General features: G+C 45.6%; 2 protein-coding genes and 1 long non-coding RNA gene across 3 annotated transcripts in view; 1 reads left to right on the plus strand and 2 right to left on the minus strand.

Annotated features, from left to right (window-relative positions):
- Nucleotides 1-7,372, minus strand: part of Smim11a (small integral membrane protein 11A) — an 11,570-nt gene extending 4,198 nt beyond the window's left edge. Inside the window, exon 1 of the mRNA XM_026786745.1 lies at nt 7,304-7,372. The gene's annotated coding sequence lies outside the window, so the exon portion shown is untranslated. The remainder of the gene's footprint in view (nt 1-7,303) is intronic.
- Nucleotides 7,373-7,431: 59 nt separating this feature from the next.
- Nucleotides 7,432-12,352, plus strand: LOC106144270. The gene is made up of 3 exons (XR_001229338.1): nt 7,432-7,593; nt 8,127-8,263; nt 12,173-12,352. It is a non-coding gene; the product is annotated as an uncharacterized LOC106144270 (long non-coding RNA).
- On the minus strand, nt 12,073-16,899 carry Kcne2 (potassium voltage-gated channel subfamily E regulatory subunit 2). Its single transcript, XM_005345188.2, has 2 exons — nt 16,715-16,899; nt 12,073-12,454 (listed from the first exon to the last, which is right to left on the minus strand). Exon 2 carries the CDS (start codon nt 12,442-12,444, stop codon nt 12,073-12,075), a length of 372 nt encoding a protein of 123 aa, XP_005345245.1. The 5' UTR covers nt 12,445-12,454; nt 16,715-16,899.
- Nucleotides 16,900-17,368: the final 469 nt, after the last annotated feature.

The following is a 17,368-nucleotide window of genomic DNA, read 5'->3' on the forward strand; positions in this document are numbered from 1 at the left end:
TTAGCCAATAAGAAGCTAGAGCTAATGGGCCAAACAGTGATTTAATGAATACAGTTTCTATGTGGTTATTTTGGAGCTGAGCAGCCAGGATCTAACAAGCAGCTTTCCTGCTACAAAAATCCTTCCAAAGAGTAAAAGAGACCTAGAGCAAGTGAGAGCGTAAAGCTAGCTAGAGAATACACGTTCTCCAGGGCCTGTGGCTTGTTCCCTTAGGAGATGACACGTGCCCCACAGCCAAAACACTTGAGATCTGAGACAGCCTGCACACTGGGTCAACCAGATGGTCCTACTATTTCTGAACTTGACTTCACAGCACAGCATTGACAGCTGGCTCTACTGTGCCCGGCTGTACTAATCAAGCCAACTAGTCTATATTCTACGACCTTTACTTTAAAGGGGGAAGAGAAAAGGTGTCACTGGAATCTGAACCCATCTGGTACGGGAGGTCTCTGTCATAAACGGGTGTCCCAGGGTTCTTGGCATCTCATTGAAAGTACACAGAATGAAAAGTGTAAGGTGAGGAATTTTATCCAGAAGCATAGCACAGTTCAGATGCTCTACAAGAAGGCAATGGGCTACCTGAGCTGGAATGGACAAGGGCAGCTGGTTACTGCTCATGGCTTCCTTCTGTGGGTGCAGGACAGGGTGGGAGCTAATGGCTAAGGCTGAGGTATAGGTGTTCTTTTGGTTCTAATTGATGAGCCTGAGTTATGTAAGCTTTAGTTCACACCCTTTCGTATGATGTATTTGATGTTAATCCTGTATGTGCCCAATTCCAATAAGGCACAGCCAAAGGAGGGCAAATGGGGATTTCCCCCCTAAATGTTCATTTGAAGTCATAGTTTGCCTTACTGTGCATGCACCCCAAACCAGTACATGTTGGATTTGGCCATGTCCCCTGGTTTCAGGATATGCTTGGTCACCAGACACCAGACAGGAGTTACTGAGGGTTGTTAGGGTACTACAGTTTGTGTGTCCATAAGCCTCTTTTTAAAAGGAGGTGTGCAATGCATCAGGGAAGAAATTAAAAACTTCCTAAAAGTCAATCAATGAAAATGACCACATACCCAAATTTATGGAATACAATGAAAGCAGTATTAAGAGGAAAGTTCATAGCACTAAATACCTATATAAAGAAGCTGGAAAAATCCCACACTAGTGAGCTAAGAGAACACCTAAAAACTCTAGAACAAAAAGACGCAAACTCACCCAGGAGGACTAGATAGCAGGAAATAATCAAATTGAGAGCTCAAATCAACAAAACAGAAACAAACAATACAAAGAGTCAATGAGACAAAGAGTCTGTTCTTCAAGAAAAATCAGTAAAATAGACAAACCTTTATCCAAACTAACCAAAAGGCAGAGAAGATATCCAAATTAACAAAATCAGAAGTGAAAAGGGGGACATGACACCAGACATAGGAAACTCAGAGAATCATTAGGTCCTATTTCAACAACCTGTACTCCACAAAATTGGAAAACTTAAAGGAAATGGACAACTTTCTGGATAAAAATATCACTTACCAAAATTAAATCAAGATCAGATAAGCAAATTAAGTAGACCTATAATGGCTAAAGGATCACAAGATCATCTCATTAGATGCTGAAAAAGCCTTCGACAAAATACAACATCCCTTCATGATAAAGGTCTTGGAGAGAGCAGGGATACAAGGAACATACCTAAACATAATAAAGGCAATATACAGCAAGCCAACAGCCAACATCAAACTAAATGGAGAGAAACAGCGATCCCACTGAAATAAGGAACAAGACAAGGTTGTCCACTCTCTCCATATCTGTTCAATATAGTTCTTGAGATCCTAGCTAGAGCAATAAGACAACAAAAGGAGATCAAGGGGATACAAATCAGAAAAGAAGAAGTCAAACTCTCACTATTTGCTGATGATATGATAGTTTACATAAGTGATCCCAAAAATTCTACCGAGGAACTTCTACAACTCATAAACACCTTCAGTAATGTAGCAGGATACAAGATGAACTCAAAAAAAAAAAATCAGTAGCCCTCCTTTACACAGATGATAAATGGGCTGAGAAAAAAATCTAAGAAACATCAACCTTCACGATAGCCACTAATAACATAAACTATCTCAGAGTAACTCTAACCAAACAAGTGGAAGACCTATATGACAAGAAATTTTAAATCTTTGAAGAAAGAAATTGAAGAAGACACCAGGAAATGGGAAAATCTCCCATGCTCTTGGGTAGGCAGAATTAATATAGTAAAAATGGCAATCTTACCAAAAGCAATCTACAGATTCAATGCAATGCCTATCAAAATCCTAGCAAAATTCTTCACAGACCTCGAAAGAACGGTACTCAACTTCATATGGAGAAGCAAAAAACGCAGGATAGTCAAAACAATCCTGTATAATAAGGAACTTCTGGAGGTATCACAATCCCTGACTTCAAACTCTACTACAGACTACAGTACTGAAAACATCCTGGTATTGACATAAAAACAGACAGGAGGACCAATGGAACTGAACTGGAGACACAGATATCAACCTACACACCTACAAACACCTGATTTTTGACAAAGAAGGAAAAAATAAAAAGAATGGAATGGAATGGAAAAAAGAAAGCATATTCAACAAATGGTGCAGGCACAACTGGATATCAACATGTAGAAGAATTAAAAGAGGTATATATCTATCACCACGCACAAAACCCAAGTCCAAATGGATCAAAGACCTCTCAACATAAAGCCAACCACATTGAACCTCAAAGAAGAAAAAGTGGGAAGTACACTTGAATGCATTGGCACAGGAGACCACTTCCTAAATATAACCCCAGTAGCACAGACACTGAGAGCAACAATTAGTAAATGGGACCTCCTGAAACTGAGAAGCTTCTGTAAGCAAAGGACACAGTCAACAAGAAAAAAACGGCAGCCTACAGAATAGGAAAAGATCTTCACCAAGCCCACATCGGAGAGAGTTCTGATCTCCAAAATACATAAAGAACTCAAGAAATTGGTCATCAAAAGAACAAATAATCCAATAAGAAATGGAGTACAGACTAAACAGAGAACTCTCAACAGAGGAATCTAAGATGGCTGGAAGACACTTACAGAAATGTTCAGCATCCTTAGTCATCAGAGAAATGCAAATCAAAACAACTCTGAGATTCCATCTTACACCTGTAAGAATGGCCAAGATCAAAAACGCTTATGAAAACTTATGCTGGAGAGAATGTGGGGTAAAGGGAACACTCCTCCAGTGTTGGTGGGAGTGCAAACTGGTACAGTCCATTTGGATATCAGTATGGCAATTTCTCAGAAAATTAGGAAACAACCCACCTCAAGACTCAGCAATACCACTTTTAGGTATAAACCCAAAGGATGTTCAATTATACCACGAGGACATGTGCTCAACTATGTTCATAGCAGCATTGTTTGTCATAGCCAGAACCTGGAAACAACTTAAAGAACCCTACAACCAAAGAATGGATAAGGAAAATGTGATACATTTACACAATGGAGAAAAAATAATGATATCTTGAAATTTACGGGCAAATGGATAGATCTAAAAAACATCGTATTAGTGAGGAAATCCAGACCCAGAAAGACAAATATCATATGTACTCATAGTGACTTTTACACATAAAGCAAAGAAAAAACAGCCTATAATTCACAACCCCAGAGAACCTAGACAACAATGAGGACCCTAAGAGAGACATACATGGATCTAATATACATGGGAAGTAGAAAAAGACAAAACCTCCTGAGTAATTGGGAGCATGGGGACCATGGGAGAGGGTAGAAGGGGAGGGAAGAGGAAGGAAGGGGAGTGGAGAAAATATATAGCATAATAAAAACAATTAAAAAAGAAAGAAAGGAAGAAAGAAAGAAGTGCGCCCAAACACAGGCTCCAGAGAAGAGAAGGTTCAGTGAGGAAGAGCAGGTCAGAGAAGAGGAAGGCTGTGCACCACTGGGCTGAGCCACAGGAACAGCATCCAGTGGCTGACAAGAGCAACTGATGGAGTCACGGGAGTCCATGGGAGTCACAAGGGCAAACTCCTACTGCAATTGGGTTTGCAGAACAATGGTAGATCACTTGCCCAGCAGGCACAAGGCTCTGCAACACCACCTGAAATATGTGGGAAGGAGGAGAGCATCTTTGTAAAGGGAGGAAGGAAACAGGCAGTGACTGGAGAGGAATCAGGGTCAAGGCCAGGACTGCTTACGAAGACATCACAGGTGGTCAGCCCTAAACACATGTACATATGTACAATACTAAATAGACTCAGCTGTGTGTGTGTGTGTGTGTGTGTGTGTGTAAAATAACAAAAGGTTATGAATTCGAGAGGAACCGGGGTGGACGGAGCAGGGGGACTGGAAATCTTGTAAATGCATTCATGAAATGAAATTTTTAATTAAAAAACAAAGGGAGGTGTGCCTGCAGCTCCATGGGGCGGGGAGGGGGAGACCCCAGCTAGTTTTGCTGGGAAAGCAGTGTGTGTGTGTGTGTGTGTGTGTGTGTGTGTGTGTGTGTGTCAAGCACAAGCCAAGCAGACTCACTCCCAGATTTCCCTTCCCTTGCCCACCACACATCAGTCAGTCAAATCCGGACTCTAGCCCCAGAAAGCCCCTGGACACAGGTAGAGAGCGTGAGAATCATGAGGCAGGGTTGCTTCTATCCACAGGACTTATTAGGATCAGAATCAAAAAGCAGCAGGAAACTTCGCAGGCCTTTTGAACAGGCTTCCTTAGGTAAACCTCATGGGAGATGGTTTAGAAAAAATAGTTCAATTACAAAAGTATCAAATATCAGACCTCGATCTAGTCAAGGTTATAGAACCTGAAAACCAGCTAGCTATTGGCACAAGATAGCCAAGTTTTCCCCTTGGCTTGTGCAAAGTCAGATAAACCAGTAAGAGCCAAATTCAAAGCTCTGTTTAAATGTGCTTTCAGTGGCTGAAGGCGCCCACTCCCTTCAGGCAGCAGCAGAGTCTGCCCTGCGGTGGGAAGAACGCGCTCTTTGTGTGTTACAACCTGCTGCCAGAGTTTAAACCTTGAGTCACTAGTCATTTCAGGGATTAGCCGTGCTGTATATTAAAACAAAATATTTAAGTTCTTTTCCATTTTATTTTTATAATTCCCTTTTAATTGAGAGTTGTGTACATGCATAGTCGGTGATTTAACTGTCTCCCACAAACTACCTATGTGAATTGACATACACAGGCTGGTGACTCCCAAAGTCAAGGCCCAAGAGGCTCACCAAAGGAAATACGTGAAAACCAATGCCTGGGGTTGGGAAGTCTGGCAAAAACACAGTGTTTAGTGGCGATGTGACCTTGGTCGGGTACTTGGCCTCCGTAGCCTCCTTCATCAGTACAGTCTCCTTCAGAAGTTGACCCATAATCTCTAAGAACCACGAGCAGCACACAGAAAACACTAATCAATGCCAAGTATGACTGTTTGGATAATCTCTCGCCTTTGCTCCTGGTTCTGCCAGATAACAAATAGCACCAGGGTAGGGTGTAGTCAGGACAGGACAGCTAAGCATGGGATAAAATAGGGCAAGGAGAAGGACGTCGGGACTCTGCTCCAGGGGGCACTCATGGCTGGGTATATGACCGGGGAAGCCATTAACCTCCAGAGCCTCTTACTTGTAATATCAGGCTCCAAAAGGTGAATCTCCCACTCTGGAATTGATGTCAACAGAACCTGATAGTAAACAGGCTGGCAACTAGAGGGTTAAAAGGTAAGGGCTCCGAGAAGGAACAGAGGACTGGTGTGGCCCAGCCCTAGAGTGTCAGCAAGCACACACAGCTCCAGGTTCAACCCCAAGGAACTCTAAGTGAGGCACAGCGCACGCCTCTAGTCCTAGCGTTTGGGAGGTGGCGGTGGGAGATCAGAACTCAAGGTCATCCAAGGAGAGAGAGAGGGAGAGAGGAAGAAAGACAGAGAGAGAGAGGGGGGGGGGAGTTCTCCCAAAGAGAAGAGGAGAGAAATGAAGAGTTAGAGAAAAAGCAAATCTGTCATAGTGATAGAGTGGGTTGTGCGAACAGAAGAGGCCAAAGGACCCAGAGCAGAGCTGCTGGTTCTCACTCCACTGCTTTAAATTACACAGTCCAGCCGGGCGGTGGCGGCCCACGCCTTTAATCCCAGCACTCGGGAGGCAGAGGCAGGAGGATTTCTGCGAGTTTGAGACCAGCTTGGTCTACAAGAGCTAGTTCCAGGACAGGCTTCAAAGCTACAGAAAAACCTTGTCTCGAAAAATCAATCATCAATCAATCAATCAATCAATCAATCAATCACAGTCCAAAGCAGACATTTCCATGGCAGCTTGCGAGCCTTCTGCAAATGAGACAACCAAGAAGGCTAAAGGGAAGAGTGAGCTGTCTGCTCCGGTACCAGGTACTCCGGAGCCTGCTCAGAAACGAGAGGCGGCTGGCGTTGGAGAGGTGAGGACAGCGGGAAGGCATTAAAATAAAGGAACCATTGGGGGCCCAGACAGGCTTAGCTTAACAAACCTCAACAGTAACAAAACGGTTTAGATAAAGCTGCTAGTTCTGATCCTTATTGCAAAGTAGCACTCCACTTGACAGGTTTTTTTTTTTTTTTCTAGAAAGATGTGCACTCATTTGGTTAGGCCAATTAAAACAACATGGGCAATATGCTGCTTCACAAGCTCCCTTGCTTCTTGGCAGGCCTAAGAAGTCAAGGTGCACCACCCACTCCAGCCACCGAGAGAGCAGCTGTGGGAACTCTGAAGCTGTTTTCACTCCCGTCTCCACCCCTTTCACTTCAGTTCCTCATTTCAACTACGGTAGGTTCAGGTTGCCGGTGATCCTTGGGCCTCACTTAGCCCGCTCTGCACAGGTCTTGGTTTTCAGGAAATCGAGATCCACCCAAGCCGGGCGGCTCAATCTATAAATCTCAGTACTTTGGGGGATCTTCTGAGAAACCAGAGCCACGGTGGACCTCTCTGCTCGCGGGAACTACACACCTCATTTGGACAACTTCAACGTTGTGCTCCTATGCAAACTGGATCCTAGGCACCACAGAATCAAATGGGGCTTTATTATTCCTGGGTAACGGGGTCTCCAGTCGGGCTCCCAACCCCAACACATGCGAGGTGCAATCCTCGCTCCACTAAGGGGCGAAATAGAGGACCCGGGGTTATCGCCTCTCCTTCCCTTCGTGCCCAGAGCAAGGCGACCGGAATATTAGAATTCCCACACGCTGTGTGGCCGCGGCCAGTGTCATCGGGGAGAAGCACAAACACCGAGTGTCTTAGGGACCCCCAGAGCCCCAAATTGTCAATTACACACTTACAACTCAAGGCGGTGGGGCCTCCTGGCCGGGTGCTGACAAGGACGGACTCCCACAATCCCGTCGGGGAAACTACACATCCCGAAATGCACCGCTCCGCACGCAAGCACCGGCGTGAAGGTCACCGCGAGGCGCAAGCGTGTCGGGTCTAGGCTGTTAGCAGCGCTGCTGGGTGCCGCGCAGGGTTTTAGGCGCCTGTTGCTCCAAACGCAGGCACTGTGGGAATCGGGCAAGTCACCTGGGGTAATGAGAAATGCAGAAATCCAAATCGGACCCTTAAGGGAGGTCCACAGGTGTGTATCTGCCTGGAGTCCTCCGTTCATGCCGCGGTGCGTCTTCATCCTCCGCTACATTGGCTGATGTTGGCTTGCTCTTCTCTACAGCTGACGACAAGGGGTCCCCAGTTTGTTCCCCCCCCCCCCCAGATTTAGCATTTCTCCATGGGAACAACATGGGTGCATCGTCCTTTGGGATAACTGAAGGATGCACCTACATTAGGTTCCCAAATTCTTTTCTAACCATTGGTCCCTGAAAGCATGCCGAGTGGGGAGGCGCACAGGGAGCAGCCCTGGACAGGGCTGCGGAGAGGGAAAGTAGCCACCGGAGCTCCCCACTTCGACCCCTCCTTTTGTAGAGGGGGAAGCTGATGCCCAGTGTTGTCATTAGAAGTCCTACAAATACCCTGCAGTGGCAGGGTGGATATTTGAACCCAAGAAATTTAAGTTCAAATCTCGTTATGCTTCTTTGTGGAGATAAAGTAGACCATATTAGCAAGCAGAGGCGAAAGCAGACTTGGTTGTGCCAAAAGGGTTTTTTTTTTTTTCAGAGAAAGTAACAAATAAACCTTGTTCTAAGCACTTCGAGACTATTGTCTAATTCACATCTATGAGGCCTGTAAAGGACACACTTTATAACCATTTCACAAACGACGAGATGGAAGCACAAAGAATGGTTTGTTCAGAGGTAAGCATGCAGCAGAACGGGGACTCGCCACAGGTTGTGAGGCCAGAATCAGATCAACCCTGCTCCGTTTGAGATGGCTTCAAATCTGGTGTGCGGGACCCACAGGCTAAGCAAAACAAACTCTGAAAGGGACAGAGGGATAAAACCAGCTGTTTGAACGAGCATTTTCACTGGGAAAGCCACACTTTGGTGGAAGTTGACCCTGGAGGGGGAGGTTGATGAGCGCCTGGACACCCAACACTCATGTCCAATGTGTTAGTTGTCGGCACTGTTAGCGAAACTAAACACCTGGGAAAAGCCACTTAGGGAAGGAAGGGTTTGTCTAGGCTGGCCCAAGTCCCCAGGGGGAAGCATAGCATGATGGAGGCCTGCGCTCACTTGGTCTTCTCTTTGTTCCATCCGGGATCCCAGCCCAGGGAATGGTGCCACCCCCTTAGAGTATGTCTTTCCCTCTCATCTAACCCAATCTAGATAATCCCCCACAGACATGCCCGGAGGCTTATCTGCTATGTGAGTCTAGAACCTGTCAAGTTGACCATATTAACTACTACTTAAGGTATATATATATAATGTGTGTATATGTATGTATATATATATATATATAATTTCTCCTGTTCCCCCCAATATTATTACAGATTACAATCCATGTTGTAACTATGCCTTCCAGTGTTGATGATAAAATATGCTTAATAATGAAATTCTGGATTTAGCCACCACTATATTTTCCTGGGTAACAGATAAACCAACAGTGTGTGTGTGGGGGGGGGGTCCCATGTGATCTGTGCTCTGAAAGAGAAAAAAAAATTCCCCATATGTGACTCAGACCTGCAAGGCGCACACCCAGCGAGGTCTTAATGTTTGCATTTCAAAGAGATATTTCTAGATGCTGGAAGAATTCTCTCTGCAGGGTGTCAGAGACAGTTTTAGATGGTAGAAGAACTATTCCTCCAAGGGAAAGAGAGATCTGTAGTTGTGCGCTTCTTCAATTGTGCGAAGAGAACCCAGCAGCCTCTCTGCCTATTGCGGCTGGACTGTGCAATCAGTTCCCCTGCCTGTGGTTTGTTTTCCTCAGGAGGTACTTTAAGGAGCTGGGATAACCTGAGGATTCAGCTTCGAGGTGTTAGATAAAAAACAAAATGAAAACAAAACTGATGTTTGTGCAAGTTTCGTAGGCTATGAAGGTCGATGAGATAATGTGTACCAAGAATATGCAGTTTTTACTGGTCAAGGCTGGGGCCTAGTGGGGAGAAGGCTCAGGGGCCTTGACTAGAGACTGATTAAAAAGACAAGTCTGTTGCTCAGGTAGAAACCGTGTGTAGATAGAGCCCCAGGTTGGCATCTCTGGGTCAAGGCTATCTAGGATGGCGGTGTCAGAATTTTATTTAGCCTTCTGGTCTGAGGGAGGAGGCCACTCATGACAGATCTGCACTTAGAATATGAAATCCTCCAACACTGTTTAGTATCTCTGGTAGTTAAATGAAAAATGTAGGAAGCAGATACCTTCTCTGTGTTGTATCTTCTACAACCAACAAACGCTGGTTGGCTTTGTGGTTTGTGGCCACTATGACTCACGTTAAAACTTGGTCCCCAATATATTGAGATGTGGGAGGCATTTAAGAGGTGTTACCCCCCACCAAAGGAATCCATGGCCTTTGGTGGAGGGAGTTTCATTCACTGGGCTGGATTAACACCAGGGCACGCATAGTTATAATGAGGTTGTGTCTGGTGTGTAGTTTCCACTACACACACTAGTTTGGCCTTCCCCTTCCTGCCACAAATTAAAGCCATGTGATGCTCCACCAGGAACCTAGCAGATGTGGGTGCCCATTCTCACAGGCTTCCCAGCCTCTAGAAACATGGCCTCAAATAAACCTGAAAGAATTGCCCAGTCAGGTCATCTCATATGGCAACAGAAATGGACTTCTTTGAACCTTGTCTTGATGCTCCAAGGTGTGAAGCCTCGCTCGCAATGTTGTGCCCTGGCCGTGACAGGAAAGATGTGGGGTATGGAGACACCATGCTAAGGACCAGCATGTCTCTCCTTTGCCCTGGACTTCCCGCCTTCAGCAGTTGTGTCCTGATTCTCATGGCTCTGCTCTGGCTGTGTCCACTTCCTGTTGACCTCTGTTAAGACCATTCACATTCCAGTGCACAGCTGACCCCCTCCCCCATGTGTGAGCTTCTGCAGCTCAGAGGAGCTCACTCTCCTTTCACCCCTGGGGTCCAGATGGGAACCCAAGCAGATAAACGTCACATCTTTGAATTGATGAAGAAGACATCTAGTCCTGATGGATTACAGTTTTCTCATCTGTAGGTGAAGGGTGCAGGTGACCTCCAAGGTGCCCTTCAGCTCTTGCATGATAGTACCATGTACTCCATGGTACAAAATATTCATTTTTTCCCCTCCAAGACAGGGTTTCTTTGTGTAGCTTTGCAGCCTGTTCTGGAACTCGCTCTGGAGAGCCGACGGGCCTTGAACTCAGAGATCCACCTGCCTCTGCTTCCCGAGTGCTGGGACTAAAGGTGTACACCACCAGCCAGCTCATTTTATTTTTTTAATGATAGGTTACATTGTATGTACGCATATAGCACAATGTTCTGAGAATGCACACATTGTGAAGTGACTGACATCATAGCATCTCATGTAGGTAAGGACAATGACATCCACTCACTGATCGGTTTGTTTGTTGTTTGCTTTGAGACAGGTTTCTCTGTGTAGCCCTGAATGTCCTGGAATGCTCTGCAGACCAGGCTGGTCTCAAACTCACAGAGATCTGCCTGCCTCAGCCTTCTGAGTGCTGGGATTAAAGGTGTGTGCCACCATGCCATGTCCGGCCACTGATGAGCTTTTAAGAAAGCCTTGTTATTGACCATATGGTACAATGGATCTTGAATGGCTTTGAACCTCAGTTAGCTCCTTCCACCTCAGCCTCCTGAGGGTTTGGGTTATGGTGTGCACCCCAGGCCCCTTTATGTAACCTTTGACATCTCTCCATGCCCTCTCCCCATGCACACACACTATGGTGCAAAGGATGAAGCAGCCACTGTCTAGTTCTCAGAGCTTCGGTCTTGTCAAACACATGTGAAGATAAGCTGCTATATATAAAAACAAGGACTGAAAATAAGTAAAAAGTGTGATGTTTAGAAGAAATGCCATATTTTTAAAAATTATTTTTCTGACTTGGAATCCAACTTCTTTTTTATTTAATTATTTTTATTTAATGTTCATTAGTGTTTTGCTTTCATGTATGTCTGGGTGAGGGTGTTGGGTCCCCGGGAATTGGAGTTAGACAGTTGTGAGCCACCATGTCGGTGCTGGAAATTGAACCCAGGTCCTCTGTGCCCATGAATCAGTAAGCTCGCCCGTGAGTTCAGCAAACCTGTGAGAGATTTAAACCTTGGCTTCTGAATAACACATCTGACTTATTCATAAATTGAGTTTGCTACATTCAAACTAATATTTCATATGAGAAAGAAGGTTGAAGGATTTGTAAATCTCTGCTTTCTATTCCCATTGCCCCTGCTCAGGTCCTCTGCTTCATGTTTGGCTCTAGTCTCGAGACTGAAATTGATTTACATGACATTTATATTGCGTAGCAACTAAAAGAGATCTTCAAAACAGAGTATCACCCCAATGGGCTCATGTAAACCACTGAGATAGAAATGTCACCTGTGCCAACTGGCCAGCCAGGCCATCAGTGTGAAGATGTTCACACAGAAAGGAGCTAGCTTTCTTCTGAGCAAGGACAGGTCAGACTTGCTAAGTGGAAGAAGCACCCCTTCATAACCAGATGCACCCTCGCTGTTTGTCAGGGCGACCCTGAGAACCCTGTTGCCCCCCTGTTCTCATGAATGGTGGCCTTGGGTTCTTCCAGGTGCAAGATCTGACTTTTGTACTTCTCTTGCCAGTCCTCCACGATGTACTGGTGGTAGGGGTCCTGGGAATGCTCCCGCCACTTCGACTTCACCGTGCTTACCAGGATGGCCACCACAATGAAGGAGAACATGCCAATCATCACCATGAGGTAGAGGATGACGTAGTAGAAGTTCTCAGCATCGACTCTGGCCTGAAGCGCCTGTTCTTCGGCTGTCGTGTTCTTCCTCCAGTTGTCCATATAAGTAATGAAAACCTTTCTGAAGACATCCTCCAGTGTTTGTGTAAAATTGGCTAATGTGGTCATGTCTCCCTTGCTGTAATTAAATGATAATACAGATTAGTAAGGCTAAGGCCCTACCTTCATTTGGCTGCCTTCAGGGAGGTTGGGAGGCAGATGCAAGTGGAGAGAATGTAATAATTTCATTTCTTTTCCTTTTTATTTCTCTTCCTTTCTTCCTTTTTTTTTGAGATCTATTTAATATGTATTCTGCCTGCAATTGCTGGGAATTGAATTCAGGACCTCTGGAAGAGCAGCCAGTGCTCTTAACCTCTGAGTCATCTCTCCAGTCCTGAGAAGGCAATTTCTTAACCTGTCTAGTGATGGATTAAATTCAAAATTGGGTAGTCTTTAAACACACCCATTTTTATTCATTGTTTGACTGTACTATTACAATAAAATGTAATGGAAGACATAAAGCTATAAAAAGGGGGGGAAAGACTAAAAGGAAGTAGATCAAAATGTATACATTTTATCTACTTATATATATTATATATACATATGTGTAGCCATATATTTTTGTGCTTTTTTTGGTGTTTTTCTTGAATGTTGAATTCTCATCAATCATCTTGCATTTCTTTTTGCTAAAAAAAAAATAAACCAATGACCTCTCAGCCACTAACAGAATGTATCCGTGTGTGTGTGTTATGTGTGTGTGTGTGACATGCAACCAGCATGTTTGCTGTTGAACTTGAACGAAGCAGTGGGCACTCTGCTTTTACAGATTGTGGGGATTTAGACATAGCATTGAGGCAAAAGTTTGCAAAGATAGATTTTTTAAAAAATATATCCTATGTCCTAGGTTTATCAGGCATGTCCATCCTGTGGCTCATTGGCTGCAAGCAACACAGGACAGCTGTGCATGCAGCCTCAAAGCATAAAGCTACTTAAAACATTATGACATTATGAAGTGTGTGTGTGTGTGTGTTGCAATTTATGGGATTTTTTCTTTGTAACTACTTGATTTCATAGTTCTGGTGTGGACTTATTTGGTGACATTTGTCACAGTGTCAAAAGGTTGGTTGTGACTACTAGACAGATTTTACACAGACACACACACACACACACACACACACACACACACACACACACACACAGTGGAAAAGAGTGTTTTAGATGCTGATGCCAAAACATAAACTGAGCATTCCTAAGTCCTCAGATCCATCTTTCCTCTTCATCCCCACTGCCTCTGCCCAGCCACCACCATCTCTCTAAACACCGCGTGCTCCTCTACGAAGCATCTCTTCAGGCTGTATCTGCCCTTCTCTCTGCACAAGGATGCTCTCTTTACCAGAAGGGAAGTAGGGTGATGCCATCACCTTACATCACAGGATGTGGACCTTCCTGATGGCCTAAAAATAACTTCCTAATTCCTTAACAAGATTACCTGGCCTGGCCTGAGTTCCCGCCTGACCCAACTCTGCACTTATCCCTTACAACAGAAGACTCCGTGCAGCCAGCAGTGGCACTTGCTCTCTTTCCTCCGAGCCAGTTCTTGCCTGAGGACATTTCAGTCCAGCCTCACTACCTAGGATTTTATGCCTGCTCCCCTGCCTGCACTCTCTCTGTTCTTTAAGCCCCAGTGTGAGCTGCCTTGGACGTGTGTCTGTACTCTGCATCATGAACAGGCAGTGCCAGGCACCCTTGTCTGGAGACGACTGCCCGCGGTCTTCCAGGAATTGTCCCATGCAACTCCTTCTCCCAAATTGCCCCAGCTGAGAATCTTGTTCCCAATACTCGTTTTTCATCTGACTTAAAAAAAAAAAGAGGATATATCTATTTTATGTGTATGGGTGTTTTGCCTACATGTATGAATATGCACCAAGTTCATGCTTGGTGCCTGAGGAGGCCAGAAGGAGGTGCTGGGTTCCTTGGAACTAGAGTTGCAGACACTTGTGAGCCACCACGTGTGTGCTGGGAACTAAATTCCAGTTTTCTCCAAGAGCAAGTCCTCCTAACTGCTAAGCCATATCACTGGTCCCTCACTTGACATTTTAACTTCTGTTCTTCAAAGGTCTTTAAGATCTCTCTCTCCTTCTCCCCAGCACTCAAAGCCTAGTAGGCTAAAAAAAGAAAGTTAGCAAACAGATGGGATTGCTCCCAGGTGTACTGGAAACTGCAGAGATGTGCTGCTACCACCTTAAACGGTGTTTGCTGCGGCCAAGCAGAGCCAGACTTATTTTTCTTCATAACATTTATGTCTGCACATAGGGAGAGCTGAGTTCAGTTTCAGGGGACTCCTAGGCTCCCCACGGTCTAACAATCTCTTCCGCAGGTATCCTGAGGTGAGAGATTTTAGTAGGGCATTCCACTGGCGCCACTCAGGCCTGCTTCCTGGTGCGGGCACAGTTGCCAGCCCTTGAGAGCTGAGGGGGGCCTGCACCACCCACTATTGGCTCGGCTCTTTGCTCTAAGCAGGTCACGGGTGCTTTTTGTTCAGGCTTAATCACAGGCTTGAAAGGGCCTATGAGGATTAAATAAATGCCTGGGTTCTGACCTCTATCCAGGCGGAGCAGACTCTGGGAGAGGGTTCACGTTTTCAATACCGAGGCATGAGATGCGGCTGGGCCGGAAAGTCTGGTGTTTCCCGACCACGGAAAGATTCAAAGCACGATGCGAAAGCAATCTCACTGATAGGGGTTTGTTAAAACATAGTCAAAGGCTAAGCAGAATGCGCTATGGACGTGGAAAAGGGAACATTGGGGGGAGATGGGCACAGCACAAGAGGGGTCAGCGAGACGGGGAGAGGAGCTGTATGAGAGAACTAACCAAAGCTAAGTATGGCGCATCACTCTCCGTACACGGATATTCAATAGGAAAGCAGGAGCTGGGAGGGGCTCAGCGGGTAAAGTGCTGACTGGCGAGCCTGAGGACCGGCGTCTGGATCCCCGAGTTCATGTAAAGCTGAACACAGTAGTGCTTGATTGCATATGTAGAATTCATGTAAAGCTGCACACAGTAGTGCTTGCGTGCATATGTAGTCCCTGCACTCCTGGGGTGAGATGGGTGGGGGATACCAGAGGATCCTGGGAAGCTAACAGGCCGCTTTGCCTGGAGAACGCAGCAGCAAACAGGAGACTGTGTTCCAAATGAAGTAGGCGAGGACAAACTGCACACTGAGGATGTTCCTCCGATTGCACCTGTGCTCTGTGGTACGTCTGGTCTGCAATCACATGCACACATGCACACACGCACACATATGCACACACAAACTCACATACAAATTACAAACAAACAACTAAAAAATCTGCAGATTATAAAGGATAATAGCAAGCTAACATTAAAAATGATAAAGGAGTTAATTTAAATTTTGATTCCTAGAATAACCACTGACTTGATAGACAGCCACCATATTTGGCACACATATGTGCCCCTTATAAGTCCCAAGGGAGGCATTTTACTTTAGTAATACCCAGAGAACAGTTGTGTGCAGTCATTTGAACTGTATGAGATTGCCTTAGGTCTATGCAGGTCTAACTGGTCAGCATCATGTGGTTCCACCTAGTGGGAAGTGTATTCCCACTAAACGGGTTTTACTGAACAGGCTGGGTGCCCAGAGAACAGAGACCCGCTTGCTCTTTGGCGGGGTTACGACCACAGCCTAGCACTTAGGTTTGTCTAAGATCAGGGCTCTCAAATGGCTGTTGTGCTTGGGCTAGAACTGACCAAGACCAATGTCCAGTCCTCAGCCTATCCTAGCGGAGGCCACACAATGAATACAGTAACCGTGTTTTCGCCTCCTGTGGCTGGCTGGCTCAGCTACATAAAGGACAAAGATGGAGAGCAGGGCCTGAGCTTGCATGCTTGCATTGGCTGTGCCCAGTCTCTAGATCACTGAATGATCCCCTAGTTCCAGGTCCTCCTACCACAGCTCTAAGAGGTGACTGCCAAGGACAATCTAGACGTGACAAGGAAAGTCACACGTTTGACCCGAATGACCAAAGCTTTCTTTGCTTGAAATATGGTAGATGACTACCCTTATACGTGCCAACAACAGACAGCCAAGTCATGAGTTTTTATGGAAAAAGATATAGTTACCTACATTTGTCATGAATCCTTCATTTAAAAAAGCACCTTCAACATTTTCATCTGAAGGCAATTCTGAAGAGATGAACAAGGAAAGGTTCGGAAGGGAGGGAGGTGAGCTAGAGGGAAAGAAGGCAAGCGTGCCCAGAATATGTGTGTGCATGTGTGTGCACGTGTGCATGTGTATCTGTGTGTGCATTCAGTTTTCTGAAATAAGGAAAAGGAAAAAGTTGAACAATTCTTCTTTTAAAAGCTGTATAATGAAACTTACCTACACGTGCGTGAGCAATGCAGGAGGCCTTCTGAAAACCAGGCTCTGCCCGTCTCTCTGGCGTGAGCTCTCAGGACTACACAAATCTCAGCAGGCTGCACACTTTCAGTTTGAGACCCAGTAAACCCTCCCTGACTGGAGTCTGCAGCCCTGGGCTTTTACAAATCCAATGTTTAATCTTAAGTGGAAAGTTAAATACTGGCTGGCAGCTGGGAATTAACCTCGATGCCTTGTTAGGGGTGGGGCATGGAGTTGCCGGTATGGAACCTGGCTGCGGGTGAAATGGCTCAAGTTCCCTCTTTGCGATGGCTGTGTGAGCTTCTCCTGGGGAGATGTGGGCACCTGCTCACCTCAGAGAAAGCAAATGATAGACAAGAGTAATGATTCCCTCCAAATCCATCACGCTGAACCAATGAGTTTACAGAGTTACTTACAGGACCATGGACGAGAGGGTGCTTACAGGAGGGTTGGTACCACCCCGCTGCCCCTGGATGCTGCACACTCTATACACATAGTACTTCCTGAGATCTGAGTTGCACAGGACAGAGTGCAGGGACTAGAATCTCAGGTGAGGGCTAGTGACCTCCCCGCAACTCCTAGAAAGGAAAGTCTGTGAGTGACGACGGCTCTTGTTGAGGGTCTCTCAGAGGTAAT

This window comes from Microtus ochrogaster, chromosome 2, assembly GCF_000317375.1.
Source record: "Microtus ochrogaster isolate Prairie Vole_2 chromosome 2, MicOch1.0, whole genome shotgun sequence".
Classification (NCBI taxonomy): Eukaryota; Metazoa; Chordata; class Mammalia; order Rodentia; family Cricetidae; genus Microtus; species Microtus ochrogaster.